This window comes from Stenella coeruleoalba, assembly GCF_951394435.1.
Source record: "Stenella coeruleoalba genome assembly, chromosome: 2".
Lineage (NCBI taxonomy): Eukaryota > Metazoa > Chordata > Mammalia > Artiodactyla > Delphinidae > Stenella > Stenella coeruleoalba.
The window spans coordinates 54126648-54140345 of NC_137147.1; the positions used below are offsets into that span (position 1 = coordinate 54126648).

Genomic DNA, 13698 nt, shown 5'->3' on the forward strand with positions numbered 1-13698 from the left:
TTAATTCCCTGACCAAGGATTGCACCCACGCCCTTGGCAGTGAAAGCATGGAGTCCTAACCACTGGACCGCCACGGAATTCCGTGAAATTTCTTCATACACATCATCATGATTAATACTTGTAAAGTCCGTAATAAGCTAGAAGGGTTAATTATCTGGCTTGATATAACTATGTAAGCAACACTTGAATGACTCCTATGTGCAAAGCAGTAATACTGGGCACTAGGGAGAACAAGTTGAATAATGTCTCAGCTTTCAATACAATATCTGATTTTGGAGGAAAGACAAATACAGAAATAAATTAAAGAAGAGAATGAACACTCAGTGCTAAGAGAAAGTAATAAAATCAGCTGACTATGCAATAAATTGACCTTATGGTTATAAACTGGAACATCTGTGTTGTAGGGTAGTTTAAAGGTGAAATATCTGATCTCAGGGGCTAGGGATAGGAAAGCATTTGGGACATGGGGCTTGCCTTTAAAAGACTTCTTATTTTGAGACTGAATCTGTCTTAAGTAAGCTAACATGCTAATTTTATAATTTTGGACTGGGCTATTGTTAAGAAAAGAATATTTTAGTTAATAACAAGTAGTAGAAAAACCATCAAAATAATTTTAACAGAGAGTAAATAGTCAATAAATGTCGAATAAATACTAGACATTATAGTAAATATATGAATTATATTTTATATTTGTAAAGCTAAAACTTGTTAGTAGGATCTCAGGCTGTTCATGTTCATATACCTTATAAAGCATTATTATTTGTTTAGTTCCGAAAAAGGATTCTGAAGTGCCAATATAAGAAAAAAAAAGAAATGAGAATTTCAATTGAATTTTATATTACACATTTGATCTATTTAACTTTGTTAAATATTTTCTTAAATATTTACTAATTCAGAGAAATAAAACACAATTTACCAGCTTTTAAAGATCTAACAACCCGAACTTCAAAGTAATTATTCGAACATACAAATAAATTTGAACAAAGTATTAATTTTTACCATCATGTATACCTGTAGGATCAGATGACTTTTGGCTGACAAGCTTTTTCTGTGGACTTGGCTTTGAAACTCCTTCAAAGCTTTTAAGAGGCCAGGAATTTGAGAAATTAACAGAATTATCTTGGGACTTCTTTGGAGATACAGTAAGAGATGTGTGCTTTGGACTAGTTCGAGGTGATGAGAGAGGATAGGATGGAAGAATGAAGCCTCCTGAACTTGGATTTGGACCAGAGTATGATGAAGTCCGTTCTGTCTGACTACCAAATGTTTGCTGTGTCTTACTGCCAAAATTTAGGCTAGCATAAACTGTAATAAAACAAAAGAGAATGTAATTTATTTATACACATCTTCTAAGAGTTTTAAGTTTTTTTGCTTTTCACATTCAGGTTTTTAATCCCATCTGGCATTTATATTTTTGTATGATGTGAGGTAAAGACCTAATTTAACTTTCTGCTATAGAGATAGTCCAGTTTCCCCAGTGCCACTTTTTGAGCCACACATTCTCTTTCATCTATAAATCTCCCATATGTATATTTAGGTCTATTCTTAGGTGCTTCTTATTGGTTGCCTTAGTCTTTTTGTCTGTTCTTGCACTAGCACCACAATGTTTTATTTATCATCACACTAATAGGATGAGTCTCCTTCCATTTTTTTCCCAGTTTTATTGAGAGATGGTTGACATACATTACTGTGTAACTTTCAGGCACACACCATGATGGTTTGATATATATATATATATACACACACATTGTAAAATGATTATCAAAATAAGTTCAGCGAACATCTACCTTCTGACATGGATACAATAAAAAGAAAAGAAAAAGAAAAAAAATTTTTCTCTTTATGATGAGAACACTTAGGATTTATTCTCGTAACAACTTTTCTGTATGCCACACAGCAGTGTTAACTATAGTAATCATGTTGTCTCCTTCCATTTTGATCTTCTTTAGAATTATCTAGGCCATTCTTGGTCCTCCATTCTTTCATATGAATTTCAGGATTAGCCTGTCAGGTTCCATAAAAGATCCTGTTGAGATTTTGACAGAAATGACACTGAATCTCCTTGTTTAAAAATATAGGATCTCTTTTAATTTATTCAGGCCTTCTTTCACGTCTCTCAAAAAAGTAACTTAGTTTTCATAATAAATGGTATGCAAATCTTCTGTTAGATTTCCAGATACTTACACATTTTGTTGATACTATAATTTTTCTTAAAAACTACATTTTCTGAATGTTGCTGGTGTCTGGGAGCTTTATTGACCTTTCCTTTCAGGTTTTATATTTGGCAACCTTGCTAACTTATTTATTATTTTAATAGTTTTCTGTATATCCTTTTGGATTTTCTACATAGATAATTAATCCAATAATGGTAATAATGATAATGATGAAGACTATGATGACAATAATGAGAGCTAATATTTATTGAGCTAATGTTTATGTGCCAGATGGTGTTCCAAGTACTTTATATGTATTAACTAATTTAATCCTCACAACAATTTTGTGGGGTTGGTACTATACTTATTTTATAGATAAAAAAATGACACAGTAAATTGCTAAAAATCGCACACTAGGAAATTATAAAGCTGGGATATGAACTCAGGCACTCTGGCTCCCAAGCCTGTGCTTTTAACCACTACATTGTATCATGTTTTATCTGCTTAGAAAGGTATAATCTCCCAAGACTGAACCAGGAAGAAATAGAAAATATGAACAGACCAATTACCAGTACTGAAATTGAATCAGTAATTTTAAAACTCCCGACAAACAAAACTCTGGTACCAGATAGCTTCACAGATGAGTTCTATCAATTCACCTATCCTCGAACTATTCCACTAAATTACAGAGGAAGGAACACTGCCAAACTCATTCTATGAGGGCAGCATCACACTGATACCAAAACCAGACAAAGATGCCACAAAACAAGAAAATTGCAGGCCAATATCACTGATGAACATAGATATAAAAATCCTCAACAAAACACTAGCAAACGAAGTTCAGCAATACATTAAAAGGATCCTACATCATGATCAAGTGGGATTTATGCCAGGGATGCAAGGATTTTTCAATATCTGCAAATCAATCAATGTGATATGCCACATTAACAAATTGAAGAATAAAAACCTTATGATCATAGCAATAGATGCAGAAACAGCTCTTGATAAAATTCAACATCCACTTATGATAAAAACCCCTCCAGCAAGTGGGCATAGAGGAAACATACCTCAACCTAATGAAGGCCACATATGACAAACCCACAGCTAACATACTCAGTGGTGAAAAGCTGAAAGCATTTCCTAAGATCAGGAACAAGACATGGATGCCCACTCTTGCCACGTTTATTCAACATAGTTTTCAAAGTCCTAGCCACAGAAGTCAGAGAATAAAAAGAAATAAAAAGAATCCAAATTGGAAAGGAAGAAGTAAAACTGTCACTGTTTGCACATGACATGATACTATACACAGAAAATCCTAGAGACACTACCAGAAAACTACTAGTGCTCATCAATGAATTCAGTAAAGTTGCAAGATACAAAATAAACAGAAATCTGTTACATTTCTATACAATAACAACAAACTATCAGGGAATTCCCTGGTGCTCCAGTGGTTAGGACTCTACGCTTTCACCGCCAAGGGCCTAGGTTCAATCCCTGGTCGGGGAAGTAAGATCCCAGGAGCCGTGTGGCACAGCCAAAAAACAAACATGAAAAAACTATCAGAAAGAGAAATTAAGGGGCTTCCCTGGTGGTGCAGTGGGTAGGAGTCCGCCTAGCAAGGTGCAGTGGGTAGGAGTCTGCCTAGCAATGCAGGGGACACAGGTTCGAGCCCTGGTCCGGGAAGATCCCACATGCTGCGGAGCAGCTAAGCCCGTGTGCCACAACTACTGAGCCTGTGCTCTAGAGCCCGCGAGCCACAACTACTGAGCCCGCGTGCCACAACTACTGAAGCCCACGTGCCTGGGGCCCATGCTCCACAACAAGAGACGCCACCACAACAAGAAGCCCACACACTGCAATGAAGAGTAGCCCCCACTAGCCGTAACTAGAAAAGGCCCACGTGCAGCAATGGAGACCCAATGCAGCCAAAAATAAATAAATGAATAAATAAATTTTAAAAAAAAAGAAAGAGAAATTAAGGAAACAATCCCATTTACCATTGCATCAAAAATAATAAAATACCTAGGAATAAACCTACCTAAGGAGGTAAAAGACCGATACTTGGAAAACAATAAGACACTGATGAAAGAAACTGAAGATGGCACAAACAGATGGAAAGATATACTGTGTTCTTGGATTGAAAGAATCAACATTGTTCAAATGACCATACTACCCAAGGCAATCTACAGATTCAGGGCAATGCCTATCAACATATCAATGGTATTTTTCATAGAACTAGAACAAAAAATTTTTTTAATTTGTATGGAAGCACAAAAGATCCCGAATAGCCAAAACAATTTTGAGAGAGAACAGAGCTGGAGGAATCATACTCCCTGATTTCAGACTATATTACAAAGCTATAGTCATCAAAACAGTATGGTACTGGCACAAAAACAGACACACAGATCAATGGAACAAGATAAAGAGCCCAGAAATAAATTCATGCATTTATGGTCAATTAATCCATGATAAAGGAGGCAAGAATAAACAATGGAGAAAAGACAATCTCTTCAAATAAGCAGTACTAGGAAAACTGGACAGTTACATGCAAAAGAATGAAATTAGAACATTTCTCTAACATCATATACAAAACAGACTCAAAATGGATGAAAGACCTAAATGTAAGACTGGATACTATAAAACTCCTAGAGGAAAATATAGGCAGAACACTCTTTGACACAAATCGCAGTAGCATTTTTTGGATCCAACTCCTAAAGTAAAGGAAATAAAAGCAAAAATAAACAAATGAGACCCAATTAAACTTAAAAGCTTTTATACAGCAAAGGAAACCATCAACAAAACGAAAAGACAACCTACTAAATGGGAACAATATTTGCAAATGATATGACTGATAAAGGATTAATATCCAAGCGTATAAACAGCTCATACAACTCAACACCAAAAAAACAAACAATCCGATTAAAAAATAGGCAGAAAACCTGAATAGACATTCTTCCAAAAGGGAAATGCAGATGGCCAACAGGCACATGAAAAGATGTTCAACATTGCTAATCATCAGGGAAAGGAAATGCAAATCAAAACCACAAGACAATAGATATCACCTCACACCTGTCAGAATGGCTATCATCGAAAAGAACACAAATAACAAATGTTGGCAAGGACGTGGAGACAGGGGAACCCTCAGACAGTGTTGGTAGGAATGTAAATTGGTGCAGCCACCGTGGAAAACAGTAGAGAGGTTTCTCAAAAAATTACAAATAGAACTACAATATGACCCAACAATTCCACTCCTGGGTATATATCCGAAAAAAACCCCAAAATTCTAATTTGAAAAGAAACATGCACCCCAATGTTCACAGCAACATTATTTACAATAGCCGAGATATGGAAGCAACTGAAGTGTCCATCAACAGATGAATGGATAAAGATGTGGTATATATCTACAATGGAATACTACTCAACCACAAAACAGAATAAAATTCTGCCATTTGTAGCAACATGGATGGACTTGGAGGCTATTATGCTAAGTGAAATAAGTCAGACAGAGAAAGATAAATACTGTGTGATATCACTTACATTTGAATCTAAAAAATACAACAAACTAATGAAGGTAACAATAAAGAAGCAGACTCACAGATATAGAGAATAAACTAATGGTCACCAGTGGGGAGAGGGACGGGAGAGGAGGGGCAATATAAGCATAGGGGGTTAAGAGATACAAACTATTATGTATAAAATAAGCTACAAGGATATATTGTACGATGCAAGGAATATAGCTAATATTTTATAGCTATAAATGGAATATAACCTTTAAAAATTGTGAACCAGTATATTGTACATCTGTTTCTTACTTAATATTGTATTGGGTTGGCCAAAAAGTTTGTTTGGTTAATGAACATGCTGTTCAATAAAGTTCTTGGTGAAAACGAAAAATGTGTCTTTTATTTTTACTTAAAACCGAATGAATTTTTTTGGCCAACCTAATAAATCAACTATACTTCAATTTAAAAAGTCTATTTGTAATCTTTTAGGGGTTCCCTCAAATTTTCCTTAAATTTTTTTGAAGACTTTCTAAGACAACAGACCTAGCTTATGTATATAAGAAATAAAACATTTTTCTGAAGACTTAAATGACTATGTATATCATGTATCATTTACTTTTAATTCATATCTGACATGCTTAGGACCTCTACTTCTACCTAAATCTTATTGGAGACTTAAGTGGTCACAAATTGACATACACAACCTACTAGTAAGTTAAACCTTGACCTTAGAAAAACATGATATTCCTTTAGTAGCTGCTCTAACAGGTATTCTGAGAGGTTATAAAAACCAGAGCTACTATGAAGATCTGATTAAACACTGAGAGTGGAGGTAGTCTACAAAAGTAATGTAATCATTCAGGGATATCCAAAACAGGAAGAGGCTAAGCAACACAGAGAAGCCTCTCTGTTTCTACTAATCACCAGTCACAAAGGTATCTCGTCAAGATTTGGGAAAAAAACCTATATCATTAAGAAAGATAAACTATTTTATTGGGAATAACACCATAAAGAAAAACTTTATGGAGTCATGTGGCCCTTTGGAGTGGGTGGAGGAAAGGATGGCTAAAGCGTAAGTGCTATACTATTAACTAAACCTTCACTAATTTCTAATGAGCATTATTTTTTCATCAACAAATAAAGACAGAAGTACAACCCTATCACTCAAAAAATTTTAGTAAAGAATATACAACAAAATCAAAATATCTCTAGAAATATTTGATTTGATTCTACTACTAAATAATAATTGATACAGCTATTAATTAGCATATAAATTGAAGAAACATCTTCATAACCAAAATTCATATGACTGACAGCCAGCCTCAAACCCTCCCTTTTGTTCTATATCTTATAAATATGTAAGATACCTGAAATGATAGCTAGTCAGGAAGTTATGGTTCCTAACAGGAGATATAATAGATTATTTAAAACTGTTATGGAAAATAACTGTCTTCTGCTAACACAGTAATCCTTAATGGATATTTAGGATATTATCCTAAATGGATAATTTTATTTTCAATTACTTGGTATTAAAATACTCATCTCTACCATGAGTTTCTAAGCTCTCTAATTTTAATTAGTCATATATAAATATATATATATCAAGATTACTAAATCTAACATCTTAAGATAACAGTTATAAAAAATTTGATTAAAAATTTTTAAAAAAATACAACATCCTTTTCTTTTCTGTAATGAGTATAATTACCCAAAATAACACATAAGGTAGATTTGGAAACCCCACATAATAATTATAAATCATCTGTATCCAAATAAAGTTGGAATTTAAACCTTTATCTTGATGACTGTTAGTTGTCCCCAGGTACTGTAAGTCAGAATCCACACTGCCAGTTTTACCACATATCTGTGAAAATCCAAGTTGTCCACGTTTCCCAGAAAGATTTGTCTGATGAGTTCCAGTGGTGCCTTTGGAAGGAAGGAAGAGAAAAACATAAAATCAAAAGTTAACTTTATTTCATGAACACATCTAATTTCACAAATGTTGGTATCATTTGTGTGGGAATAAATACAGGAGTATATATACACTGAGCCAGGCAGGCAAGAAAGGGATAAAGCTTTTGCTATTGGCAGATCTGATTAGTGACAGGGGTTAAATGACAGAAGACAGACTGGTAAAGTACAGAGAAAAGAAAAATATATTGAAAAATATGTACAAAGGCAGTTTCTTCCTACATGCTCCCTTCTCTCACCATGGAAGGTTTCTCCAGACCTGGCTTTCCTTCTTCCCAGTATTTGTAAGTACATTTACACTCTACCCAAAAAGGTCTACTGCAGGACTCTTCTTTCTTTCCTAACATGTAACACAGCATTTGCACAGCTTCAAAGCTTATCCAGGCATATTTCCCAGATCCCTTTCCCCTTCCTGTGGCTGGTTAAGGTTATTCCTGGGCAGGGGAATAAGTCTGAAGAAAAGAAGGTGATATTGACCTCTTTGGTATTTAGTTTATTCATCTATAAAATCCTTTGTATGTATTTCTAAAATTCTGATTTTTATAACTGTTCCTCTACAATTTCAAGCCCCTTTACCCTTCATGTACTGGACATCTTCTAAGTTAATTCTTACCTCCACGCTTTGGTTATACGTTCTCCTGAAATCTTGCCTCACTGCCAATCACAAACACTTCCCTTCTTTAAAATTCAGCTCAAGTCCAACCTCTTTCCTGGAGTTGTTGTAAACCACTTCCATACCTATGATCTTTTCCTTTCTTGAATCCCTATAGTACTTATAATTCATATCATTCAATCTATCATTAAATTACATGTTGTCTCAGTTATTTAAAATCTGTAAAATTAGGTAAGAACTTCCAGATGGTACAAAAAAACATGAGCCTTATAAAAATCCCAAGTAATGGTACAAGCATAACGATATATTCTTGCATTTTTTTGTCTATTAAATAAACATTCAACTATACAATCATTATAACACTTCATTCTTGTATGAAAATATTATGGAATTTTACTGCATAAAGGTCTATAAATTCTCCTAGGGTAACAATGTTTTCTAAATATTGTGTCTGAACTCATAGCAAACAAATTTCAATAACGGATACCATTTGGATCTTAAATAAAAAACAAAGTCAATCTTTATCTTATACTCCATTTTCCCTTCCTAACTGGTTTCGTTCTGTCAACACATTACCATTTTTCTAATTACCTGGGTACTAAGTCTTGAAATTTTTATTCCTCTTCTTTTTTATTTTATTTTTTTTGCGGTACGCGGGCCTCTCACTGCTGTGACCCCTCTCTTTGCGGAGCACAGGCTCCGGACGCGCAGGCTCAGCGGCCATGGCTCACGGGCCCAGCCACTCCGCGGCATGTGGGATCTTCCCGGATCGGGGCACGAACCCGTGTCCGCTGCATCGGCAGGCAGACTCTCAACCACTGCGCCACCAGGGAAGCCCTTCCCTTCTTTATTTTATTTTTTTATTTTTTTTGCGGTACGCGGGCCTCTCACCGTTGTGGCCTTTCCCGTTGCGGAGCACAGGCTCCGGACGCGCAGGCTCAGCGGCCATGGCTCACGGGCCCAGCCGCTCCGCAGCATGTGGGACCAGGGCACGAACCCGTGTCCCCTGCATCGGCAGGTGGACTCTCAACCACTGCGCCACCAGGGAAGCCCCGGCCCTTCTCTATTTTTTATATCCAGTCATATTTTCCTGATTATTCATTTCTATTCAATTTGTAAACAACCTTGTAACCCTAGCTTCTATTTTCCTTAACAGAAAAAATCTCTATTAGCTCCCTATAGCTTATAAGCACAAGCTCAAATTTTTGAATCTAGCACACAAGGGTTCCCCACATCCCAATTTATCTTTGACCATCTAAAATGAATCTTGCCTTTACACAGTTGCCAGAACATCTCAAGCCCATTCCTAATGTGAGCCTTTGCTCTCTTCATACCTCCCCTCTAACATCTTAAATCATATATATCCCAAAAAGATGCAGTTCAAGTACTATCTCCTCTTTAATGCCTTTTCTATCTGATAAGGCCCATGATAGTGACCATGTTCTCTGAATTACATAATATTTACTTTCTGTAACACTTACTTAGGCAATTAAACACCTTTCCAGTTGCTCTGGCCAAAAAACCTTAGAGCACTCTTGACTTCCCTCTCACACTCCTACACACCCCATCAGCAAATCATTATCAACTGTACCCTTGACATATATTCAGGATCCAATCACTTTTCACTACATTTACTGCTACACTGGTCGAAATCTCCATCAACTCTAGCCTGGATTACAACAGACTCCCTGTTTTCTCCCTTGCCTCCTTTAATCTATTTCAAATGTAACATCCAAAACAAGCCTGGAAAACAAGGCAACTGATGTTACTTCTTTCATCAAAAATATTCCTCACTCAGAGTAAAAGCCAAAGTTCATTCGAAAGCCCATTAGGCCTTAAAATAAGAACCCCTATTATCTCTTCAAGTTAATTTTCAACTTCTCTTCCCCTTAACGCTTTTCATTCCAGACTTACTAGCTTCTTTGATCTTTTTCAAAAGTGTCCCATACTCTGCACTGTTCCCTCTACCAGGAATTATTTGCTGTTCTCTCTTGATATCTATGTGGTTGCTTCAAATATTCCCTCCTGAACATGGCCTTCTTTCATCACTTTATTTAAAGTAGCCCCTCCTCTATATTCCTCTTTTTGAAAGCTTTTTTTTTTTCCATAGCATTTATCACCATCTAACCTACTCTGTTTTGCATTTATTTAATGTTTGCTTTGTCCCAACTAGAATGAAAGACCCATTAGGCAGAAAATTTTCCCTCTTTTGTTGACTGCTATATCCCTATTACCTAGAAAAGTACCTGCACATATGGGCTTCCCTGATGGCGCAGTGGTTGAGAGTCCGCCTGCCGATGCAGCGGATATGGGTTCGTGCCCCAGTCCGGGAAGATCCCACATGCCGCGGAGCGGCTGGGCCCATGAGCCATGGCCACTGAGCCTGCGCATCTGGAGCCTGTGCTCCGCAACGGGAGAGGCCACAACAGTGAGAGGCTCGCATACAGGGAAAAAAAACAAAAGTACCTGCACATGGGATATACTCAGTAAATACGGGTTGTTGATTAAGCAAATATTGCCTTACATTACTACTTAAAGGATTTCAGTGAGAAACACTCCCAGGGTGAGACAATTATGTCAAACTGTCCATTCTTATCAGATCTTTAACAAATATTTATTGAATCTGAACTGTCTACTAGATTATAAGTTCTATGAGCTCTTAAAAGAACCATGAAGTTTAGAGGAATCTTTAACTTGGTTCAAAATTTCCATTACCTGCAACTTTCACTTACCAGTAGCACATGTAGGAAGAGAATCTGAGTTAAATTCCCAACTCTTCTGAAATAAGTTTCTTGACACTCTTTTTCTGCTAAAACATAAACCATCATTGACTGGCATTCCTTGAGAGGGCTTTAATTTTGGAGATGGAATGAAATCATTGGCTGAAAACTATAAGAACAGAATAATAAATTAGCAAATGTGGGTTAAGTCTACTTGGCAATAAATATGACACAATTTAGACCTAATTATGAAATTCAGATTAAAAGAAAAAAATTAAATTTATCAAATATACAATGATACAAATAAATGTCCATATACAGTATGGTACACTAGCAGTATTTTTTCATGCCATGATAGAAATGCTAATTTTTTTCCTCTTTCTTATACCTCACCCCAAACCTTTTCTGTACCTTACCTTCCTAGAGTACACACATGGCAGCTAGGAAGGAAAGAAAGCAAATGACAAAAACAGTGAAATGACAACTTGAATAGAGAAAAGGACATTTCTGATTCAGCAGCATGGCCAGTCACACTATGCCATCTTTGAGCATTGGACAATAAATGCTAATTGAAGATCACTGAACCTGTAAGCATCCCATTTTACTATTCTTAGTGAGACAAATTTACTATCCATAATTAGCAGCCCAAATGTAAATGTAACCTATGTCACGGTTCCCTTAGGAGATTTCTGTATGATAGGTCTTTCAGTCAAAACCAAGTACATAATACTTTATATACGTCTAGTACTGTATAGTTCCCAATTCCTTTTCCACATACCCACTTTGATCCTTAGGCTACAAAAGTGCCAGGATAGAATTTTGAATTTCTACCTAATCATAGTTAAAGAACTAAGTGAAAGCATGATTCAAGTGTTCAGAATTCTTCACCAACGACAGCCTCAATTGCTCTGGGTCATTTCACATTGACCATAGCTATAGAACATTTTAAAAATTGAGTGAACACACAAGAAATTATACTTACTGTCCATATATTTATTTGGCGCTTACAGACACAATCAAATCTACACAGGCAGTGAACTATAAGTCTTCTCAGGTATCCTCTACAAACTTCGTCAAGTGTCAAATGGCAATGAAATACAATAAAATTAAAGATACATCTATTTGAAAACCTCTTAGCCACTTGACCATTACAAAATTAAGACTATAAACTACTAAATATACCTCAAGTAACTTCTTATTCCTCATCAAATTTTGTGAAAAACCTGTTAACTCCTTCAAAAATTAATCCCAAAACACCAGTGAGAAATAATGAATGCCTCAGCTGAAAAAGGCCTGACTTTACTTTCTCAAAATCCAATGTTATAATTTCTGTGACTGATTATATAGAAGGCAGTATGAAAAGGACACAATGGAATAAAAATGAAACCAATTACAGTCAACTTTTGATTAGATACATTAAAAGAAGGTATACTAACCCAGTTAAAATCATGAGTAATCCAGAAATAATTCTCCAGTATGGAATACACTTACATTAGAATTACTCCATAATTAATTTCTGCTTAGAGAATAGAACATGAATATGTATGACAGTGAATACAACAGCTAGTGGTAGTGGTGGTGGGGTGGAGATAATGGGGGCAGTGGTAGCAGTGGAGAATGTGTCTGTGAATCTGGCATTTTCAAGAATCTAGAAGTCAGGAATTACATTTTGCTGTAGAAAAATCTGCAAATATTTGAAAGCAGACTGTAGACACACCAATTATTATTAACATGAGAGGTCTCTTTTGGTCTCTCTTAAAAGCAGTCAAATGATTTTCATCAGGATAAGCTTTGATGGGACTAAACAAAAAAATAAAGGGAAAGGGAAATGAGTTAGCATAAAAGAGAAAAGTACACATATTTTGAAAATGTTGTGAGCTAAATTTACAAAATACGAAGCAGTCTGTTTAGAGCACTTTATGACTCAGGAAAATGGAACTGAGTTTTAAGTCTTTGAAGTTAATATCTTAAAATTTAATTCACTTAATTCCTTACAGTAAATGAAACTGTTATAAAAGGCAAGTTTCACATTTAATATTAACAATGATTTGAAATTCACAGTCTTATCTACTATTTTAATCTTGCTGTTTATTATCTGTTAACCTTTACACTTGATTGCTTATATATTTTTCATAAAAACATTTCTTTGACCTAACACATCTTAGTTCAGCTTTTGGCAAGGTATGTTAAGGACATCACAAAAATAGTTGTTGTTTTTTTCTTTCTTTTTTGGCTGTATGTGGGCTTTTAGTTCCCTGACCAGGGAAAGAACCCATGCCCCCTGCATTGGGAACACAGAGTCTTAACCACTAGACTGCCAGGGAAGTTCCATTACAAAAATAGTTTTAATTCCACTTTGGTATAGTTAGTAGCAAATTATCAGGAAAAGACTTTTTAATAGCTAGTTCTCTCAGAAACCACCTACACTCCTGCCTTTATTGAGCTTGTACTAAATTTATCCTAACCTCCGGCCTCCAGGTTTGGACCTATTCATACTCTACCAGTTCTTTCTGGTTTTCCCTGGACTCCAACCTTGTCCCTTAATGGTGGCCATTAAAAAAGTTTATTCCAATTACCTTCCAATTACCTCCAAAGTCACCTTCTGAAACATCTTTGTGTGTTTTTTCAAATCATTTTCTATGCAACCTTTAAGAAAACAGAGTTGTGATACCATATATAACAAGTTTTATACCCCAGTTTTGCACTTAACATTATAATGAAATATTACTATAAACATT

At 35.7% G+C, this 13698-nt stretch overlaps 1 protein-coding gene across 3 annotated transcripts in view; it reads right to left on the reverse strand.

Moving 5' to 3' along the window:
- The window catches only part of TOGARAM1 (TOG array regulator of axonemal microtubules 1), an 81469-nt gene that overhangs the window by 53437 nt on the left and 14334 nt on the right, over positions 1-13698 (reverse strand). Inside the window, exons 2-4 of one of the 3 annotated variants that reach the window (XM_079909285.1) lie at positions 10973-11129; positions 7448-7582; positions 1000-1305 (exon numbers count right to left, since the gene is read on the reverse strand). In XM_079909285.1, the coding sequence (XP_079765411.1) occupies positions 1000-1305; positions 7448-7582; positions 10973-11129 (598 nt within the window). The remainder of the gene's footprint in view (positions 1-999; positions 1306-7447; positions 7583-10972; positions 11130-13698) is intronic. The other 2 variants (XM_079909286.1, XM_079909287.1) reach the window with 2 other exon arrangements.